The sequence below is a fragment of the Dromiciops gliroides genome, chromosome 1 (genome assembly GCF_019393635.1).
Source record: "Dromiciops gliroides isolate mDroGli1 chromosome 1, mDroGli1.pri, whole genome shotgun sequence".
Lineage (NCBI taxonomy): Eukaryota > Metazoa > Chordata > Mammalia > Microbiotheria > Microbiotheriidae > Dromiciops > Dromiciops gliroides.
In genome coordinates this window covers 751,702,860-751,726,502 of record NC_057861.1, presented here as the reverse complement: position 1 = coordinate 751,726,502, position 23,643 = coordinate 751,702,860, and the positions used below count along the sequence as shown (strand labels likewise).

The 23,643-nt window shown below is 39.0% G+C and overlaps 1 protein-coding gene across 2 annotated transcripts in view; it reads left to right on the top strand.

The window, feature by feature from the left end:
- The window catches only part of CACNA2D3 (calcium voltage-gated channel auxiliary subunit alpha2delta 3), a 1,069,564-nt gene extending 1,052,259 nt beyond the window's left edge, over positions 1 to 17,305 (top strand). For both annotated transcript variants that reach the window (XM_043978536.1, XM_043978534.1), the window contains 3 exons: positions 11,144 to 11,256; positions 11,634 to 11,716; positions 16,882 to 17,305. In XM_043978536.1, coding sequence (XP_043834471.1) covers positions 11,144 to 11,256; positions 11,634 to 11,716; positions 16,882 to 16,974 — 289 coding nt within the window. In that variant the 3' untranslated portion in view covers positions 16,975 to 17,305. The remainder of the gene's footprint in view (positions 1 to 11,143; positions 11,257 to 11,633; positions 11,717 to 16,881) is intronic.
- The last annotated feature ends 6,338 nt before the right edge of the window (positions 17,306 to 23,643 follow it).

The window sequence follows — 23,643 nt, the reverse complement described above, 5'->3', positions numbered from 1 at the left end:
ATATCATTAGAATTCTCATCACATTATTGTTCAATCAATTAATTTATCAACAAGAATTTATTAAATTCTTACCCAAGGCAAAAGGGCATCCCTGCCCTCAAGCAGTTCACATATTGTTGTTACAGTTTGCTAAGTTAAACATGAATTTTTCCAATATTATTCTGTAAAGAAAGGTCACCAATGATCTTTTTTTTTGTTTTTGTTTTGTTTTGTTTTGTTTTTTTGAGGGGCAATGGGAGTTAAGTGACTTGCCCAGGGTCACACAGCTAGTAAGTGTCAAGTGTCTAAGGCCGGATTTGAACTCAGGTACTCCTGAATCCAGGGCCAGTGCTTTAACCACTGCACCATCTAGCTGCCCCAAGTCACCAATGATCTTACAAAAAGGATCTGGAACTTTAAGGCAGAAACTATGTGGTCTGTGTAATTGCAGAAAACCAGACTCTCGTGCTGAGCATGGCAGTCCATGGTTTTTCAATTCGTCTTCACCTTATTTTCAGGAGTAAAGACTTCTGCCTAGAAAGAAATAGCCTCAAAGAAATGCCAATCATCCTGGCAATGCTGGTACCTGGTGTCACACACTCCCTCCAAGATTAGAGGGAAATTGGGTATGTTCTAATTCCTGGGGATTATCTGGGGACCTTACAAGCAAAAATACAAACCCACCCACAATGAAGTAATGTGTCTTATAGAAACTGTGTTTTATTGACAATTGTTTTGAACCTCCCTTCCTCTTGGGATGGCCCCTTTCTTGTTTCTCTTGCTGGCTTTTTCTTTCCCTTTCAAATGCCTCCAAGGCACCTGCCTTTTGATGACAGTACCTTGGACAAGACTCCTTGTCCAGGCTGGTTTCTAGGTGTGCATCTGTACCATAAATGAGAGATGAGCTTCCGTGGGCCCAGGCATGAGTTGCTGCTCTTCTTGACTCAGTCTGTCTCCAAGATAATCAGCATGCCAGCAGAACATTGTGATCTCTAGACAAAGCCTCATCCTCAGCTCTTTATATTACTGCCTGCATCAATGAGAAGCTGCCACAAAGGGAATGCCATAATGCTTCTATTGTGGGAATTAAAAAAAAATTATAATTGAATATAACAAATGTTGTAGACAATGGACTGGCACCATTTAATCTCCACACTTAACTTGGAGGACATAGAACTTTTCCCACACCAGTAAAAGTTTGGAGAGAAAGAGAAGAGAGAGAGAGGAGAGAGAGAGAGAGAGGCAGAGAGAGACAGATAGAAAGAAGAAAGGCAGAGAGAGAGATGCAGAGATGGAAAGAAGAAACCACACAGCATCCCTCTGGCTGAGGTGTGTCTGATGTGTGGGGATATAGGGTGGGACAGGGAGGAATGTGGCGATTCCATGAGAAAGAGACTTAGGGAAATCAAATTCTAAAGAATAGAGAGCATTGTGTGTGGCACTCAAGAAACTTTAGTTTTTCCTTATAATAATCTCAGCCCCCAGGATGATTTTCATTTTTTTTGTTAATTTGTTTTTGCCTTTCTTTGTGTCCCAAGCACTTGGCACAGTGCCTTACTATGTGCTAGGCCTTAATAAATGTTTATAGCATTGAATCAAATTGGATTGAATTATAGATCCCTCTCTTGCCGTCTTGTCTCTTTCCCAGTACTTAATGGACTAGAGACAATGAATTGCGTCAGTCTTCTGATGGGACCTTTTGAGAACAATAGTAATGGCCATAGAGAAATCAAAATGAAAATGAATACTAATACTAACAACAGTACCTAAATTTGGTGTTAGAGAATCTGTGTTCAGCCCCTAGCTCTGCTACCAATTACTTGTGTTATTATGAATACGTCTCTGAATCTCACTGGGACTCAGTTTCTACATCTGTAAAATGAAGAGGTGGGACTTAAGAATCCACCCTACACCCCCACACATCAGACACACCTCAAACATCTGAATATCTTCGCAATTTAAGCTCTCCTGAAGGATAATGGAATCAAGAAGAAGGTTCGCCATCATTGAATTCTTCAAACAAAAGCTCTCATTGACCACTAACTGGTCTTGTAGCAGAGGAGATTCTCTGCCATGTTGGCCTGGATCAGCACCAATATCCTTTGTAACCTTGGGACTCTAATTCTTTGAGCAAGTAGTTTTCAACTCCTCATTTAGAGGCTGAAGTCTACTCTTTAACTAAAATGGCATGAGAAAAGCAAAGTGAATCATGTGCCAGTCAGAAGCAGGCAATATTCTGGGTTGTCTTGGCATAAGCCAAGAAGCACATGCCCCACTTACCACACTTCGCAAGGAGGAAGGGTCCATGGATGTGGGTGCCATCCTGGCATGAGTGACCATGCTGCCCTTCTTTATTTTATCATAATCTTAATCCAAGCAACTGCTTGGACAAGCAGCTTTGAAAATCATGCCTAATTCCCTCTCTCCTTTACTAGGATATGTCATTATTAGGACTCCCCCTGAACCACTCCTTTAACTACTCAAATATGAATAGTAGCTGAGCTTTGATTTCAAGAACCCTGTGGCACAATATGTTTTATAGCTAACTAGGTCAAAGCTTGGTCCAGTGAAAGATCCAAGGGAAGGAAAAGGCATGATCCATGCACCAAGAAGAGAATAAAATAGGTGGGGGCAAGAAGATGTGGGTGCATTAAAAACTTAGAGAAAGGGAAGAGAAATGAGCATGCATGTAACTTCTGCCATACCCTGGAAGGGACAGCTAGGTGGCCCAGTGGATAAACTGAAGGGCCTAGAGTCAGGAAGACCTAATTTCAAATCTTTCCTCAGAACCTTACTAGCCATGTGACCCTGGAAAGGTCACTTCACCCTGTTTGCCTCAGCTCCTCCTCTGTAAAATGAGCCTGAAAAGGAAATGGTGAACCACTCTAGTATCTTTGCTAAGAAAACCCCAAATAGGATCACAAAGAGTCAGCTGGGGCTGAAAATAACTGATCAACAAAAATGTTCTGGACACTTCACTAAGCAATTTATAAATATTATCTCATTTAATCTCCACATCCCTAGTAGGTAGGTACTCTTATTAGACTCATTTTACAAATGAGGAAACTGAGGCAGAGGTTAAGTGACTTGTCCAGGATCATATGGCTAGCAAGTATCTGAGGCTAGATGTGAACTTGGGTCCTCCTGACTCCAGAAGTCCCTTTCTCCCTATCCACCGTGCCATCTAGCTGACTCCAACAAAACCAAGAAGGAAACTCTGGAGTGCCAGGGTTGCACTGGCATTTCAAGGGCCCCAATGAAGAGGCAGGGATTCCATTCAGCCCCATGAAGAACAGCCACAGGGTTTCCCCAAATCCTTAATGCTTCCTTGTTTCCCCATGGAACCTGCCTGAGGTCTCTCCAGTTGATAGTTTGAACATTCTACCTGTTAGCCAAGTGCTAGATTTGGGGGTGTATGGCATGTACCTCTTAGTTTATTCTGTTGTTGCGCTACATGACCTCCCATCCACCTTCTAATTTGAATTCTATGACCCTGAGAAGTATGTAGCTGCCACTCACTATTTGATAGAATGTTGAAAGTCTCTCATTTGTACTTTTTTCTTTCTTTTCCTTTTTGAGGGAATCCTTGTTAAGTGAATTATCTAGGGTCACACAGCTAGTAAGTGTCTGAGAACAGATTTGAATTCAGGCCCTCCTGACTCCAGGGATGGGGCTCTATCCACCATATCACCTATATGGTGATAGTACCTCTCTTCTTTTCAAGGGTGAAGGATTTTTAATGAGATGGTGTTTTATAGTGAAAAGTAGTATGCATCTGGGGGCAGGAGACCTGGGTTCTTCTGAATCTTCTAAATCCTGACCCCGATTCATTCAGTGATCATTCAGTCATTCAACAAGCATTTGCTATGATCCCCTAAATGATTTTCTAGAGAGATCATGAGGCACACTAGAAACAAGAACTGATCAGAATCCATTCCAACCAATTGGCAGGTGCTAGGCTGAGGAGTAGCTGGGCATATGGTGATATAATGAACCACCATCTCTGTCCTTGAGGGGTTTACTTTCTGCTGAGTAAGGATAGGCAATAATACAGAAACATAAGCCAAGATACTTCAAGGAAGAAGAGAACTGTGACCTTGGATATATAAGTTGTTTCTCTGGGTCTTAGTCTTATCTGAAGGAAGGGGCGAATGATATGAATAACCCCCCCCCCTTTGACTAGGTTGATGGAAGATAAGTGCTTTGTCAAGGCAGTCTCTGAGAGTGAGTTGTTGGGAGCTACAGTGGAGGGTTCCATTCAAAGGGCACCAATCTTGTGGAAAGGTAGGGAAGGACAAAAGGCCATCAAGTGGCCTTTCTTAACCATGGCACCCTAGCTCCATTTCAGCCACTTGTCCATAGGTCCACATGCCTAGGAAGAAAGCACCTTAAGATGATTTGGGCATAAAAATGAAATATCTGAGGAAGAAACCTAGAATGTGTCACTGATTCTTGAGCATCGTTAGCCTCCCATTTGCTCCTGCTTCCTTTTCTTGAATTCTGGGAAAAGGCAAGGACTGGGTTGTTTCAGTCCTAGGAGTGGACACATCAGAACTACCTCCCCCATTCCTCCCCCACATATGCACCCACTGTGGGACCTCATTTATTTTGAGCTGTTCCTGCCCATAAACTGCCGTTGTCATTCTCTGGTCAGGAATGTGCTTCCTGGCCTTTTTATGGGCCCCTGTTCTCCCACATGCAAGGCCGCCAAGCCCCAGATGCTCCAGGACGCTGACGTCAGCCCCGCTCCTTGGCCCAGCTGCTTGGAGGTGTGTTTTATAGAGTTCAGCTCTGCACACTGGACCAGAAAGATATAGCGTGCACAGAAACTTCCAGTTAACATTGCCCAGATCCCTCCAACGCATCATTTTAATGTACAGACAGTAAGTTTTTAAAATATGGAAAAGTATTTAATCTTTCCGTTGGCAATACCTTTGTAGTGGACTGTCATTTTTTTCCCAAACAGAATGTAGAGAACTTCCCCTACCTAAACAAAGCCATAATGAATGTACTGTGGTTCAATTCAATAAGCATTTATTGGGCACCTATGGCATGTAAGTGACTGGAAAAACCAAGATAAAAGAAGAGAGCATTTCCTGTCCTCAAGCAACTTATATTCTATCAGGAGGAACAACATATTCATACATCCCTCAGACATTTTTAATATAAAGTAAGGAGGTAGGGCGGCTAGGTGGTGCAGTAGATAGAGCACTGGCCCTGGAGTCAGGAGGACCTGAGTTCAAATCCGGCCTCAGACACTTGACACTTACTGGCTGTGTGACCCTGGGCAAGTCACTTAACCCCAATTGCCTCACCCAAAAACCAAAAAAAATAACCAAAAAAAACACAAAAAACAAAACAAAAATAAAGTAATGAGGTGGCACAATGGGGTAAGGGACTGTGCTTAGGGAAAACAAGAAAGGCACTTGTAGAAGCTGCTGCTGAACTTGGCCTTGAGATGACCCAAGAATGTTAAGAAGTGGCAGGGAAGCAAAACAGTATTCCCGCTATTGGGAACAATCAGTCCAAAGGTGTGGGGACTGTCTATGACATTTCACATACAAGGACAGTAAGTAAGACAGTTCATCAGGAATGTAGACAAGGGGGCAGCAATCTCTAAGAACACAGGATTCTATGAATGGATGGAGTGGGAGTGGAGAAATAATGCAGCTACTATAACACCATAATAAGAATAGATCACATTTTCATAGTGATAGACAATTTGCAAAGCTTTTGACATATATTATTTCATTCGATTTTCAAAACAATCCTATGAGGTAAAAACTGTTATTATCCCCATTTTACAGATGAGAAAACTGAGGATGGCATGTAATAGGTCAATAACTAGTTAAGTGTCTGAGGTAGGCTAGTAGTTTGTTGTTGTTGTTGATAACACTAAGTGATTTCCACAAAGCACATATTTTATAATATAGAGAGCATGCCAGATTTTTTCAAAGTAGGTTCACATTTATTAATTCTTCTAATTGATATCCCCAGGCATGCACCCATGCATCCATGAGATATTTAGGGATAGATTTCTATCTCCATTTTAGAATTGAGGAAGCAGGTACAGTAAAGTCAAGAGATCTCAATTCAGTTTAGTGAGCTTTTATTAAACGTGTCATGTTTCAGGTGCTGTGTTATGTATTGGGTATATTACAAGGAGACAGAAGGAAAGAATGAAAGAGAGCTAAAGAAGGAAAGAATGAAAGAAAGAGACAGAAAGAGACAGAAAGAAGAAAAGAAGAAGAAAGAAGAAAAGAAGGAGAAAGAAAGAAAGAAAGAAAGAAAGAAAGAAAGAAAGAAAGAAAGAAAGAAAGAAAGAAAGAAAGAAAGAAAGAAAGAAAGAAAGAGCAAAACAGAGATAAAGATAGAAAGGAATTATTTTTTTTACCCCCTCAGGCAGCTTAGATTGTATTACTTGGGGTAATTTATTGTTATTGTTGCTGTTATTATTACTAACTATAATAATTTATTCAACTACAAAAAGTGGCTATTTTATCCATCTGTGTAATATACTATGCAATATTGACCATAAAAGGGATATTAACAGAATATTGATTTATGGGGGAAAATTAGTCAAACCAGATTATTATCATGGTCATTGTTGCTAATAATTTCATTGGGAATTAAAATATTTAGCAAACCACTCTACTCCTCTCCACAGAGAAATTCTAGCTCATTATAGTAAATGGGTCAGGAAAATGTCTGTCTTTTCATCATTGACATTGAATCTGCATGGTTTCAGAAAATAACGATTTGAAAGAAAAGCCACCGGCAACTATTCTTGTTGTCCTCTGGATACTAGAAGAAAGGATTCTGGTGCAATCTGAAATCCGAATATTAGTGGAAATGACCATGAAACCAATCATATATTTTACCCTAAGTGCTAGAGTGTATTTGGTCTTGCTAAGTGTTGAGTTTATTCAAGACAGCTGCAGCGGCTTCTCTGAACTTAACCTCACAAGTGATATTTCATCTGTGGCAGGAGCAGGTTAGAGTGGAGTGGGAGATTCTGAACAGCCCAAGGATGGAGGGCTTATCACATCCCTATTTCATGGGGCTCCCATGCCTGCAGCCCAGAGTCACCGTCAGCTGGGTTTGGGGCATCACTGCACGAAGTGTGTTTCTGTTTAGAGGAGTCGGTTTTTTATGGAAATAGCCGAATGTTGATGTCCTTGGCACTGGCTCTGCTCTGTGAGTCATAGATAGAGCACTTTCCTCTGGTGTGAGTGGCTTCAGAGGGACCCAGGGTTTAGCAAGGTCAGGTCATTGTGCTGTGCTGTACACTGAAGGGAACCAGAAAAACCAGCTAAGAACAGGGAAACTTGACTAGCTTTAATTGTTAGGTCAGATGCAGGCATTAATATCCAGTGCTTATAGAAAACAACCTTTACCTCAGTATCTTACAGCTTGGGGAAATAAATGCAGTCAGCTTCACTTTGGCTATCCTCAGAGAGTTTGTTATACTGAATAGAGAAAGAAGAAAGGAAGGAAACAGGCATTTTTAAGTGCCTACTATGTTCCAGGCACTGCTAAGGACCTTACTAATATCTCATTGGATACTCACAACAATCCTGGGAAGTAAGTGCTCTTATGATTTCCTTTTTACAGATAAAGAAAATAAGGAAGACAGAAGTTAAGTGACTTGCCCAGGTTGATACAACTAGCAAAGTATCTGAAGTCAGATTTGAGCTCATATTCCTTCCTCAAGTTAGAGTGGTCTATTCCCTAGTGCCTCTCCCAGCTCAGACAATGAATGTCTTCTATTTAATTTATGTATATCTTCTATCTATGGGCAATTAGGTGGTACAGTGGATAGAGTCCCGGACCTGGAGTCAGGAAGACTTGTCTTCCTGAATTCAAATCTGGTTTCAGACACTTATTCACTGTGTGATCCTGGTCAAGTCACTGAACCCTGTTTGCCTCAGTTGACTCATGTATTAAAGGAGCTGGAGAAGGAAATAGCCAACCACTCCAGTATCTTTGTCAAGAAAACCCCAAGTGGGATCACAAAGAGTCATATGTGATTGAAAAATAACTAATCAACATATTTTGGATCTGTTTACATAATCCTCTTGTTTATTTTCATAGAATATAAGGTTTTCAAGCATAGGGGCTTCTTATTTCTGTCTCTAAATCACCAGCACTGTGCCCAGTGCACAGCAGAGTTCCAGGCATATAGTAAGCACTTATTGATTATTGCTGGCAATTCCTAAATAGGGTTTTCTAAGCCTTTTGGAGCAGACCTGTGACTGCATTGCTATAGGAAATTTCTGCCCATGCAGGTCAGCTGTTCCTCTACAACTTAGAATCCTTGAGAATTATCTGGAGGCACCAAGAGCTAATGACTGATCCAGAGTCACACAGTCCTATTATGTGGCACAGGAAATCCTCCATTATAGGTCTGCCTGACCCTGAGGCTAACTCCTTATTATGTCACCTTGCCTTTAAAATATCAGAACTGGAAAGTCCTATATGGGTTTTTTTTTAAACCTTCTTAAATACATGCTAGGGAAGACCTAGATAGTCTACAGTTATTGTAGAGGAAAAAAAGTCCCAGTACTTTGTTAGACCGAGGCTAAATATGTGTCAGTTAACTAGAATTTCTTTAACACCTACTATTCACTAGGGGAAAGGTAGGTGATATAGTGGATAAAGCACTGGCCTTGAAATTTGGAGAACCTGAGTGAAAATCTGACCTCAAACACTTACTAGGTATGTGAGACCCTGGGCAAGTCACATAACCCAATTGCCTTAAACATTCAGGGCTATCTTCAGTTGTCCTCGCACATATCTTGCCAATGGACCCAGATAAATCCAGAGGAGAGAGTGAGGTTGCACAGCCCTTCATCACTTAAATCCAATTCACTGCAAGTCATGACATAATCTCTTGATGTCATGGTCTTTTTCAAAAATGAAGGACAAACGGGGCAGCCAGGTGGTGCAGTAGAAGCACTGGCCCTGGATTCAGGAGGACCTGAGGTCAAATCCAGCCTCAGACACTTGACACTTACTATCTGTGTGACCCTGGGCAGTTCACTTAACTTCAATTGCCTCACCAAAAAACAAACAAACAAACAAACAACACCACCAAAAATGAAGGACAAACAGCAACAATAACAATGCTCCAGGCACTGTGCTAAGTTTTGGGCATACAAAGAGAGGCAAAACACAATGCCTATTCTCAAAGAGTTCATAATGTGATAAGGGAAACAACAATAAATATGTACAAATAAGATACAGACATGATAAATTGTGGGTGGTAATGTCAGAAAAAAAGCACTAAATTCAGGAGAACTAGCAATGGGGCACTGAGAGAAGAGGAACATGAAATGAGAGGGGATGAAGGAAATGACCTAGACCAGGGTGATCTGATGAAGGGTTTGAAAGGAGGAGATTTGTATCTTGGTCTCTTCCCTTAAGTTGTCAGGATGTTTCATTAAGCAAAAATAACCTTGGATGCCCTTAGGCTTTCTATTTGCTTAAGATGAAAAATATAGCCTTTAAAGGGTCAAATCCAAATGAACTCCTTGTTGGCGAAGATGATGATTTCAGTCTGGTGAATATCAGGAGACAGAAATTGATTGACTTCTGGTTTTCTACAATGTGGCATCACTCGATCTCTCCATCCTTCTGTTTCATATTTCTTTCCTCCACATGCCCTATGCTTTGGACAAACTGTTCTTCTTGAACCTCCCTCTCCATACTCCACACTTTGCTGATTCTGTGACTTCACTCATTCAGTTTCCTAGACATAAAATGCCATCTTCTTTCCTCTTTTCTTTTCATGTGAATTTCCAACTTACCTCTAAAAGACTAACTTAAATGCCATCTAATCCAGGAAGGCCTCCGAGATTTCCCCAGTCAATGCCAACCTTTCCCCCTCTTACCTCACCTGAAACTGCATACCTGAGAATAACACAGTGCATGGCATATAGTAAGCACTTAATAAATGCTTGTTGACTTGACTTTTGCATATATGCACCATATCTCTTTCTACTAGACTTTCAACTTCAGAAGATTTCTAAAGTGAAAGTTAAGTCACATCACTTCTTTTATTGTTGTGGTTCCCTCTTGTCTTCTGGGTAAACTATGTCCTCTTGTTTGGTATTTAAAGCCCTTCACAATAATAGTTGCAGCATTCCTTTACAGGCTTACTGCACATTATTTCCCTTCACATATATTCTGGACAAACTGGACTACCTGTTGTTCCTCATATTCTACATTCAACTTCCCTTCTCTGTGTCCTTGCATAGGTTGGCTCGCATGATTGGAATTCACTCATTTGTTCCTCTTAAAATTCTGTCCTTACTTCAAAGCTTAGCTCTTGTATGAAAAATGTCTTGGTCTTCCCACCATGCCAGATGTTGGTACCCCATTCTAGCCAAAATTACTTTGCATTTACTCTGTGTGTGTATGTGTGTGTGTGTGTGTGTGAAGTATTTGCTTATCAATGGACATGACATAACCCCTGACCAGGCACCAGTAGAATGAGTGCTCTTTAAAGGCAACACAAATTTAGGGGTTTGTTTTGTTTTTTTCTTATTTGTATTTGTTCTTTTATTTGTGCCTCCCAATATAGTGCCTAGAACAGAGTAGGTACTTAATAAATACTTGTGGAATCTATTTGAGTTGTTGAATTTAATGTATTATATCTCTATGATTTGGGCTGTGGTATATAGCACATTTTCCTCTTTACTATAAACCTTAAATCTATGCCTGTTGATTTTGAACATTAACTCTCCATTTCAGCAAAAAAAAAAGAAATAAAAGAGACAGTACCACAGCTTAACAAATGAACATACTTTTGGTAGCTTCAGTAGAGAGTCACTGAGAATAGGGTTGCTTGATTTTTTCATCAATTTCCCAAGCATTATGTTTGTTGTTTAAGAGACTCTCTGGTAGCATGCTGGAAATTGAATTAGGAATAACTAGGTTCAAACCATGCTAGTTTCCTGGCCATGGGAACACTTAAAAAGCCTTGGTACTTCAGGCAACTCTGTAGAAGATTAAGTGACAGGTTGTGGTCAGTATTGGCATAGTGATTTCTCACACAGATGAAGTCATAGGTCCTTGACATCTTCATGTAAATGGCTCCCTTATGAGTCTGCTTCATGGATGGCAGGTGATGACTAAGATTTTCTGTCTTTTGCTTTTGTAGGTCCTTTGTCATCCAACAGATCCCCAGCAGCAATCTGTTCATGGTGGTGGTCGATAACCAATGTGCCTGTGATTCTGTGTCACCCATTACTATGGCTCCAATTGAGATCAGGTATATCCTTTCTTGGGCAAGCCCAAGCACCTGCAGAAATCACACATCCACACATGCTGCTGCTTGTGCGTGAAGGTGGAAGGAATTATCAAGAATCAGGAAAAGAAAACATTCTCTTTTTTATCTGATGAGCTGTTGGCATGAAATCCAATTATTTAAAGTAAATCAGAATTCTTCATCAAATTACATGGCTGATTCTCAAAGTATTCTGAGCTTTTAGGGGAAAAGAGGACAAGATATTATTTCAATCTTTTCTTGAGTGGGGGCAGGGAAAGGGCCAAGAGAGAAGTCCTTAAGGGAGTTTATGTACACATTCTAGGCTCTCGAAAACTGTATTCAAAGGTAACATACTTAAGATTGCTCCTTAACTATAGTAAACATAACGAATCCCTTAAGTGTGAACGCTTGAAGTCACAGAAAATCAGAAGGCGGCCAGAGTCCTGTCATGGCTTTCATCCTGAAGTAAGTCATAACCTGAGTGTATGTATGTGTGTGTGTGTGTGTGTGTATGTGTGTGTGTGTGTGTGTGTGTGTGTGTGTGTGTATGAGTTTGTTGTGGAGGTAATAATCATGGGTTAAGTAATTCCCTTTCCAATCCTACCCCCTCCTTACCAATTTAACCCTGGGATAAGTCCACCACAGAAGACAGATGCTTCTTATTAGGTGTGGCCCCTTTTGTTTGAAAGATGTCAAATTAACGAGTTAAAGGTGTTAAAAATGAAAGGGACTTAAAATATGTATCTATATATTTATATTTATGTTTATATTTATATTTACATTGACATTTATATTTATTTATATCACCTTCATTTCCAACATATTGCTTCCCTTTCCCAATTGAGAAAGTTAGTACTTGTAACAAAGAAAAAAAAACAAACCGGTATGGGGGAAAGCAATTCAGCAAAATTAAACAACCAAGACTATCAATTCAACTATAGTGCCCCTCCCAAAAAAGACGGTGCAATCTCATATCTCTTACTGAAGCCAAATTTGTTCATTATAGTCGAACAGTTTTTAGTTTTGATTTTATTTAAACTCTTTCCATTTATAATATGGTAGTTATTGAAAATAGTTTTCCTGGTTCTGCTCACTTCACTTTGCACCAGGTCATAGAAGGACTCCTTGGTTTTTATGTATTTTTCATATTTGCTTTTTCCTTGTAGCACAATAACATTTAATTTTATTCTTGTACTCTAATGTGGATAGTCATCTCCCAACCTATGGATAGGTATTGTGTTTTGGATTACATACATACATATATACATACATACATACATACATACACACATATGTATGTATATGTGTTTATTTTTCTATCTTAGACCTCTCTCAGATATGTACCTAGTAAGAGAATGTCTAATTTAAAGGTAATTGCCATTTTTGTCACTTGCTTTATATAATAACCATCTAGAAAGGTTGTATCAACTCACAGCTCCATCAACATTGTATTAATGTAACTTGTCTTCCCCAAATCTCTTCACTGTTGACATTTGTTGGCAAAGAAGTTGAAACCTCAAAGCTTTTTTTAAAAAAAATTTGTTTACATTTTTAAAAAAAAGTAATGCTCTGAAAAAGTCTTTCATTCGGTGATTAATACAAAAGTCATGAAGGGGTTCCAACATATAATAACAACTTTATTAAATTTAAAATGCCATAGCATTATATTACAGTATATATAGGAAATGCATTTATATTACATGTGAAAAAATCAAATTTCATAAATGGTGAAAAACAAAAAGAATTTTCAAAAAGTTGTTATGACATCATGACTTTTGGGTTACCCTGTAGTTTACATTACTTTTAAGAACTGATTATTCATATCATCTGACCAATTATAGTTTGGAAGAATGACTCCAAGTCCTTCATATTTGAACTAGGTAGCTAGTCCAGATAAAGCAGAGCAAACTATCTACTTAGTAATGTGCATTCCCAGTTCCCTTTCTCATGCCTTACAAAACACTTCTTTAAAAAATTAGATTTTAATTTCCTCTATAGGTCTTCTCAAGATAGAAGATGGAGAAATCTAAATGGGAGAATTTCAATATTCTCCATTTTCAACCTAAACAAAGGCTCCTTCACCTTGCTTCCAGCCTCCTAATTATCCCACATTATAACATTTTAGAAACATGTTAATTTTCATTTAAGTGATCACTTAATTGATCCACAGAATCAGCTCCCCACCTAAACATACCTACTTCTTATACCAAGGTCATCCCACCATCATGTGCTCATGGAATGGGGACTTTTCACATTAGTCTGAGTATGACACAATCGGGAAGAAGACTTTTCTGCCAAAGTATAGACGCAGTACCCCCAAAAAAAGTAGACATTGCTTTTGCCTTATATATTTCATCATACTTCTGCTATTACTCTTCCCTTGGAGGAGGAGCTCCCATTTTAATACAGATGCTGAAAATGTAGTTAGCAAGAAATGCATGTGCATCTTTAAAACCTGAGCAATCTGTGACTAGTGAGGCTTAACTCTTTGCAGCTAATCAACTACTTTCTGTAATAATTCGATCACTTTTAGCTCCTCACATTTTCTTAGACCACCACTACCACTGAAAGAAAGCTTTAAGATTTGTAAGGTGCCTTAAAAATATTCTGATTTTTCCCCCTCACTGCAACACTGGGAATTAGGTGTAATTATTATCACCTTCATTTTGTAGATGAAGACACTGAAACAGAAGTTAAGTGACTTTACTCAGGGTCACATAGCTTTGAAGTGTGTCAGGCCAGATTTGAACTCAGGTCTTCCAGACTCAAGGCAAGAACTATGTTGCTACTTAGCATACTCTAAATGATAGTGATGTAAGGCAAATCTTAAGGTCATGGGAGTTACTATCCTAGTTCAAACACATCATCTAAATAATATAATTGTTTATTTACAACAGTGAATCAATGGATGTTTCATGGAAGAATACAATTGTAATTTTTTAAATTCAAGATTTTATTTTAAAAACGACTTTGAATATTGATGTATCAACTAAACTCGCTCAGTAATTATTGACATTCAACATTTGCTATCAAACAACTTTTTGTCTCTTTTCCCAAATTCCTGTCAGGATCTTTTTACTAATCATACTAATTCACTTTTTCCTCTCAGATTTTCATAGTCGGGTGGATACAAAAAGAGAAGGGCCCTAACTTGAGAGACTCTGTTAAACTATGCTCCATTTCAGTATAAACCCAGTCATCCTGAGCAGTTCAATATGTTTGTATTCATCCCTTGTCCTGTAATTGGCTAAGACTTAGGTTATAAATTCTTATGTGATCACATCTCTACTTCTTTACACCATTACACTATTAGATGCTGTATATGAGACCTGTGCACTCTATCTTTATATCTCCTGTTATGAAACATTCTTACCTTTTACTCCATAAGAGTTTGTGATTCAGCATATCTGGCCTCATTTTTTTCATTTCTTTTTTTTTCTTCTATAAAACTGGATGAAAATTGTTTGTTATTGGAACTCATTTAATGAATAGAGCTTTTTTCTGTGTCTAAATAGACTTTTCCCTGAAAGAGCTAGTACCATCTATGCATATTATTCTGACAACCCAAAAATTATGAGCTGTGGGTTTTCTCCATTAGATTACCATGCATTTCATTCTTACAATTCTACTTTTTTCACTTTGCATCATTTCATAAAGGGCATGGGATCATGGGTAGAAACATAGAGGCTATGCAACCCAGCCTTTTCAATATACAAATTAGGAAAATGAGGTGCCAGGAAGGTAAGTGATCAACCCAAGTTGTCCGAGGCAAGATTTGCAATAGATCCTTTGTCTCTAAGTCCATTGCTCTTCTCATTGTACTACACTAACCACTTAAGATTTTCAAAATTCTTTGTATTCCTCATAATTGGTGGCCCACAACTTTCTGCATCATTCTTTTATTGTTGGACATTTAAGTTGTTTAAAGTTTTCCTAATTCAATATGATAATAATATGAAAATCTTTGGAAAGTTAATTTAAAAAAATATTTTTAAAGTATATTTCTAGGAAGAAAATCTCAAAATAATTTTCTAAAATAAATTTTGGAATCAACAAGGATGATGATTAAGATGATGATGATTGTTATTTTGGTGAGCCAATTGTGGTTAAGTGACTTGCCCAGGGTCACACAGCTAGTAAGTGTTAAGTGTCTGAGGCCAGATTTGAACTCAGGTCCTCCTGACTCCAGGGCTGGTGCTCTATCCGCTGCACCACCTAGCTGTCCCTGATGATTATTTTTAAAATAAAATTTTACTACATACTGCCAGATTATCCTACCAAAAAAAAGTAACTTTATCATTCCTCCAGTAACGAATGAGTATTCTTGTTTTCCCCCAAACATATTAGCATTGAGTTTCATTAATTTTAGTTATTTTTGCTAGTTTCATAGTTCTAAGGTGGGAATTGCAAGCAGCTTTATTTATCTTTCTTTCATTATTATTTCATAGAGAATTTTCGAGTTATTAATAATCTGTTCCCTTTTTACAGAATTATCTGTTGATATATTTTGCCCATTTATCCATTGTGATTTGGAAAATACCACTGCAATTTAAAATAAAAAGAGTTCCTTATATATTTTCATTATTTTTTCACCATCACAGTGGAAAAAATATTCTTTTTTATAATTTTACTTACATTGTTTTTAGTGTATGATATTTTGCTTATTTAAATATGTTCAAACACAACTATCTTTTACTAATATTCATTCTATTTACTTGAATTTGTTGAAAGTTCTCCCCTACACAATTCCATATTCTTTCATCTATAGTTCTTTTTTTTAAAGTTTCAGATCATCATTTTGCTGTAATTCACTGAGGTATATAGTGTAAGATATATGTCTAAATCAATTTTTCCTGGCTTGTTCTTTCTAACATCAATTGATTAGATTTTCTTAGTTGATATTTCTTTCTGATATTCACAAATTTCTCCAATTCCTAACCCTTTCATATTTCCTGTTTCTTTTCTGCTATGTGTATCCCAAAGTAAACCATTCACAAGGTTAGTAATTTGAAATAGACAGAACAATGAAAGACTTACCCCTGATATAACCCCTGTCTTTAGAAGATAGTTGATGTATAAAGCATAAGCAGAATTGTTGTTGTTTTGTTTTACCAAAGAGGATTCTCTTCTCAACACTTCCCATTAACAGTGCATGAATACTGATTTACAATATCTGAGACATTTATGTAAATTCAGAATTTCCCTTCTATCGTCCAGTGAGATATAGACAAACATATCTCCCTGCATTATGTCCTACTATTCATGGTGGGGGCCTGGGGTTCTGAAAAACTCTGCATTGGAATGCCAACTTTAAAAGGTGCTCTACAGTTTTGGGGAAAGTTTTGCAGTACATGCCCAGTGCTAGGCTGTGCCTGTTGTCTAAGAACCAATCTTCCTAGGTCTAGAGGGACCCATTTCCAGCAGCCTAGCCACCAGTACCCTTTTCAGTGGCCATGGCAACACCTAAAAGAAAGAAAAGTAAATACTGCAGTATGAGGTGCCTCCTGGACAACATTGTAGTGTTGACTTTGCTAATACAGTGCAGAGGAATAATGAGCCTTGAAAATTACCAAGGCATTTTCAAAGCTCCCTGAGCTAACCAAATGGCATCCTTATATCCTTTCCTTTAGGAAAATGCAAGAGAATGTGGGGGAGCCTTGGGTCTCTGTGCCAAGCCTGTCCTCCTTCTGATCCCGCTGCTTCTGATGCTTTTCTCAAGGTGACACTGACTGGTTTGTTCCCTTGGCATGCTAATTACATGGAAAAACTGTGAACTGAAATATGGTGCAACATAGACGACATGAAATATAGTCCAACCATCAGCATTTCATGATTTTAACTGTGCGTGGTATAAACTCTTAACAATATTTCAAGAAAAAGACAGGTTATCTTTTTACTTTGCCAGTCATGCAAATGTGCAGTTGCCATATGATAATCTCACTTCATTTGAAACAGGACATCAATTGGTAGACAGGTGGTGGTCCTTTTCTGCTTTGTCCCATTGACACTAATTCACACCTGTGTACTTTTTAAATAAAGTATATTAAAATCATAGTCACCTTGTCTGAATTTCTGAATTGAGTATTGCAACCTTTCCTAAAGCATCCATTTAAGAAACTCTAATTGCTCACACCAATCTCCTAGTTGGGATATGGTCTGTTCTTGTGGCAAGAATAGGTAAAACCCAGGAATGGCCCATGTGAGCTATTAATAGCCCTACAATATTGAGAAAATGAAAGGAAGCCTGTCAACAACTTGAGTAGACCCTCATTAACAAATTAATGAAAGGACATAGACTGGTCAGACAAGATGGACAAGTATGGGTGAGTCAGGGTCTGCATCACTAATGAGAGGACTGCCCTACATGTCATCACGGATGAGTATTTGAGTTAACAAATTATATTTATCCTATGTTTCAAAGTCCGCAAAACACTTCATATGCGTTCTCTCCCTGGAGCCTCAAAGCAACTCTTGACTTATCTCAATTATCATTAACAACATCTTAAAGATGGGGAAACTGAATGCCAAAGGGTCATATGACTAGTAATTGTCAGGCGTGGATTTGAACCAACATCTTCCACTGAGCTAAAGAGGAAAAAAGTTAGTAAAGCCCATCATGTACTAATTATTTCATAAAATAAAAATTCAATGCACAGAGGTTATAACCGTAACTTTCATCACATTGACTTTAAAAAAAGAATCCTTTTAAGAAATATTCACTGGTGCTGATAGCTGGAATATTCACCAAGAGGAGCCAAAGAGCTGGGATGTTGACCACAATTGTCAATGGGATTTCATGCATTCAAAAACACAGGAAAACATAATAAATATCATGCTAAGGTTTGAAAAGTATTTCATGTATGTTATCTCATGGTAGCCTCACAGCAAATCTGTGAGCAGAGAGTTCCTGAGAGGGCTATTCAATGAATAGTATAGATGAGAAAACTGAGACTCAGCCTTCAATGGCTTGCTCAGGGTAAGCCAACTAGTCAGTGAAATTGGTGGATTTGAACCCAGTTCTGCCAGACTCTGAGAATCAACTATCTAACCACATGATTCGGGTTGAGACAAACTTACTTTCAAGTACTTGTTGTTTTTCATATGTTTAAAATTTTTTTTTTTTAATATGCTTACCCTATACAGAAGGAAAAGAATTGTAATGACGAGGGTAGCTAGGGGCAGGTAGGTGGTGCACTGGATAAAGCACTGGTCCTGGATTCAGGAGGACCTGAGTTCAAATTTGGCCTCAGACATTTGACACTTACTAGGTGTGTGACCTGGGCAAGTCACTTAACCCTGATTGCCCTATTGAGAGAGAGAGAGAGAGAGAGAGAGAGAGAGAGAGAGGGAGGGAGGGAGGGAGAGTCTAACACTGCATGTTGGAGCAATAAACTGTTTTATGTTTATGTTTCTGTGATAGGACACAAAGTTAACACCAATGTATGTGGAATGAAATGACCCAGATCTTAATAACCCTAGGAAAACTTAAGGTCCTGGACACAAGACAATAGTTTCATTATTTAAAAGGAAAATGAACTCATACTATCCATGATTTAAGTCTGGAAGGGGGCTTACCATTCATCAAGCCAAACCAAGGTCTCGGACAACACTATAAGTTTATTATTTGACTTTCTTTTGTAATTATAGAATTGAATATGTTCCCTTCAGAGCCAAATGATGAAAATAATAGACCTGGGGAGGCTGCATAGTATACCCAGAGCCAGGAAGGGCTAGGGTTCAAATTCTCCTCTGACATAGATCATTAATTGTTTCCCAAGGCTCTGTCTTGACTCTCTTGTCTTATCCCAATATATTACCTTGTGTGTTCTTCTCATCAGTTCTTTGGGGTTTAACTGTCATTTCTATGTGGGTGATTCTCAGGTGTATATACCAGCCTTAGCCTTTCTCCTGAGCTTCAGTCCCATAACACCCTTGTCTTTTGGATATTTCAAACCAAGTGTCTCATAGGTATATGAATCCCAACATGTCCAAAACAGAACTAGGTCCTTCCCTGCCACACACTCCCCCCAAACCATCTCATCTTCAAATTGTATTATTACTGTTAAGAGCACCATAATCCTTACAGTCTTCCAGTTTCACAAGCTAGGTGACACCCTCAGTGTTTCCCTTTAACACAGTAGACCTCTACAATCCATTGCCAATTCATGATGTTTCTACTTTTACAACATTTCTTGGATATTATATCTCCCTCAACTCATGCAATTGCCATGCTGATATGGGTCCACATCTTCTCTCAGTTGGATTATTCCAATAGTAACCTTTGAACTTGTATTCTTGACTCAAGTCTTCCCTAACTCTATCCATAGTCCACATATTCCCAAAGTGATTTTCCAAACATAAAAGGCCTCCCTATTACCTGAGATCATCTACAAACTTCTCCAGCAGTGAAAGTTCTTTACAATCTGTTGTTGGTCAGTTGTTTCAGTCATATTCAACTCTTCATGACCCCATTATTTTGTTTTTGTTTTTGTTTTTGGCGAAGATACTCAAGTGGTTTGCTCTTTCCTTCTCCAGCTCTTTTTTTTTTTTAATGAAGAACATTTTGACATTTTATTTTTCTCCAATTACATGTAAAGACAATTTTGACATTTAAAAAAAAACAAGTTCCAAATTTTCTCCTTCTCTCTCTCACCTCACCTCTCCCTGAGAGAGTAGGCAATTTGATATAGGGTATACGTATGCAATCATGCAAAACAGATTTCCATGTAAGTTGTGTTATGACAGTAGACACAGACCCAAAGGAAAAAAAACTATGAAAAAATAAAGTGAAAAATAGTATGCATGATTCTGCATTTGGACTCTATCATATCTCTCTATGGAGGTGAATACCATTTTTCATCATGAGTCCTTTGGAATTTCCTTGGATCATTGTATTGCTGAAAATAACAACATCTTTCACAGTTGTTCATTATACAATATGCTGTTACTTTGTATACTGTTCTCTTGGTTCTACTCACTATTCTTTGTATCAGTTCATCTCTGTCTTTCCATATTTTTCTGAAATCTGCCTCCTTGTCATTTTTTAAAGCACAATAGTATTCCATTACAATCACATAACAGAACCTGTTCAGTCATTCCCCAATTGATGGGTATCTCCTCAATTTCAAATTCTTTGCTACTACAAAGAGAGCTCTTATAAATATTTTGTGTACAAATAGGTTTTCATGCTCATTTTACAGATGAGGGAACTGAGGCAGACAGGGTTAAGTAACTTGCCCAGGGTCACACAGTTAGTGTCTGTGGCCATATTTGAACTCATGTCTTCCTGACTCCAGGACTGTCCATCTATCCTCTGTTCCTCCTAAGAGTCATGCAGTGTCTAAATTTATAATTATTTGATCCATTACCCTGATCCCATGACATTTCCAAACCAATGAGCAGTTACCCAGATAAATTAGAATTCTGTGGCCACCTGTTCAGCATGGCATTCAAGGACAGGAATCGTGGACTAACTTGGGTAAGGCCAGCAGTTTTGAGGGGTCTAATGTTTGTTACCAGGCCTCTTTGGGTAAAGAAACAACTCCAGTGTGCCTGTCCTTCCCAGTGCCTGCCTCAGTTGCCAGAGAAACAAAGGGAGTGTATAATTAGAGGCCTTGTGATGGGTGGCAGAAAGCCTGCTTGTATTTTTCCTTTCCCCATTTTAACTGCACTCTCATCCCTATTTGTCGGCCCCATACCTCAATCCCTTCTTTCCTTTCTCCTTCTGCATGCTCCTTAACCACATTCCCCACTTCCTCCCTCAATCCAAACCACACACCCACATGGTCAACCCTTTAAAAAGTAATTGTCCCTGTGCACCCTCCCCAGTCACCAAAGGCTTTTGCAGTGGCGGTCTCACTAGCTTGCTCGCTGGCAGGTTTAGGCCAAAAAGGCCAGCCCCAGGAGAACATGGGAAGGATGGCTTTCTGTTCAAAAAGTGCAGAGAGGAGCCTGCCAAGAAGGAAAGAGGAGATTTGGACTGGCTTCAGGATCACAGTTTAAGTTGGTTTCTCCCCAACTTTCCCTGGATGGCCTCATATTGTATTGATGTGTATGGTCCCACTCCTCGACTGGCTTGTAGGCCTCAAGAGATCAGGGCCCATGTCTTCAAAAACATTGGTATCCTTGGCTTCTAGCTCAGAGCTTTGCACATTGTAGGGTTCATGATGGGGATGATCCTGAGGAAGAAAAAACTAAAAGACGGGAAGAAGAAAAAGGAACAGGAGAGGAAAAGCAGGAGCAAGAAGAGGAGAAAAAGGAGGAAAGAAGGAAATGGCGAAGGAGGAAGAGAGGAGTTTCCCTGCCTCAAGCTCCGCCCTGCTTAAATCCACACTTCACCCAGCTGCCAAAACACATTTTCCTAAAGTGTAAGTCTTTCCATGGCCCACCCCTGCTCAATACACTCCATATGAAGTCTAGCATCAAATATGAAGTTTTATGTTTGTCATTTAAAGACCTTCACCTTGCCCTTTCCAACCTCTGCAATATTCTTATATGTTATTGTCATCACCCTTTTTTGCTCTCATCACCTCTTGCCTGGTAGACTGCAATAACCTTTGAATTGTTCTACTGACCCAAAGGCCCTCCCTATGCCAACTCATCCTCCACCCAGCTGCCAAAAGTCTTTCCTTAAAGCATAAGCTTTACTGGACACCCCCTTACTTAATTACCAACAGTGTCTCTCTTCTTTTTTATTATTTAAAAAAAAAATTTTTTTCAGTGACACTTCAATCCAGCATCAAATAGAGAATCCAAATCCTTGGTATTTAATGCCCTTTACAACATGGGACCTTTCTACTTTTGCAGTCTTCTTAACCTTTGCTCTCTTCCATACATGTTACTAACCAGTTATGCTGCCTCCTTGTGGTGATTATCACATGAGATTTCTTCCCACTTCCTTGACTGTCCCCTCACTGTCCCCCTTGCCTGGAATGCTCTCCCTGATCATCTCTGGCACTGAGCTTCCCTGTTTTCTTTTAGGACTTAGATCAAATCCCACATTGTAGGAGTCCTTCCCAGTCACCCATCTCCTTACTGCTGCCTTCCCTGGGAGACTCCTTTATACTGTAGACAGAATGCATTTACCTAGATATTGACTCTTTCATGAGAATATGAGCTCCTTTATGTCAGAGACTAGGTTTTACCTTTCTTTTGTAATGGCTGAGGAGAATTGACTCATTCAATTCCATTTCTCCGAACCTGAATGAAGCAACTAAAAGGATTCTATACCTTGATACCTTTATTCAGATAACTAATATATCATTCAATGAATGGCTTTGAGCTAAGTTTAACTAACCTAGATAACCAGTTAGGGAAGGGATAAAACACTCCAATACATTCAATGAAATTAAATGATTCTACGCGAGAAGTATTGAGAGTTGCTGAAGAGACTCAGTTATGACTGGTAGGTTTTGGATAAAAGAGTAAGGCAGTTTGTAATGCAGCTATTTCAGCTACTATTGTGAGGTAGGGGGACAGAAGAACTTTGGTCTCTTCTCTCCACCATGGGCCAGAGGAAGACAACCCGTGAACTTGAAAAGATCTGGAAAACTGGATTTGCTCTGGATATCCCTGTATAGTACCTGGACACTGATGACAAATGAGATGCACTAAGGAAATACATTTTCAGGACTCTGGGAAGAACCTACCAAAAAAGCTACATCATTCCTAAAGGGAACTATGTGGGGACCCCACAAAGAGAAGAAAATGAATTCTAAGAAAACACACACACACACACACACACACACACACACACACACACACACACCCTTTATCATATTTATGCTCTCAAATCCATCATGCCTTATACGCTATGTGTGTATTGAGAGTAGGTGTTCTCAGTTTGGTGAGGACAGGGTGGACAGGGGGTATTTTGTAATAATTGTTCTTCCTGTACTTCCTTAGTACTACCCTTTTCTGAAAGTTAATTAAGTCCATCTGGACAATTGATAAAAACTGATAACCATTGGAGTGAAGCACTGCAGTGAAAGCTATTGAGCTATGTAGTATTAGATAAGCCCAGCTTCAATCCCTATCACCCCTAAGAGGGGAAGCTGTAGTTTCGATGTGGGGACCCAGACTTCAGGTATGAATGAATGTTGGGAGAACAAGTCCAAAACATGTGTTACATTTTTCACCTCCAGCACATAGCACAATGGCTGGCAGACAGTGTTTGATAAATGCTTGGTGACTGGTAGACCAAAAAAAAAAAAAGGAAGAAGGATGAAGGAGGAGGAAGAAGAGGATGGGAAAGGGGAAGGGGAGGGAAAAGAGTTGTATTTTAATTAATTGGATTAACAAGTAGGATTCAAATTTAATTAGAATTATGCTCATTATGAGTAGAAGAGAAAGGGCCTTGTGGGCTAATCTAGTCAAGAAATACTTCTGAGAAA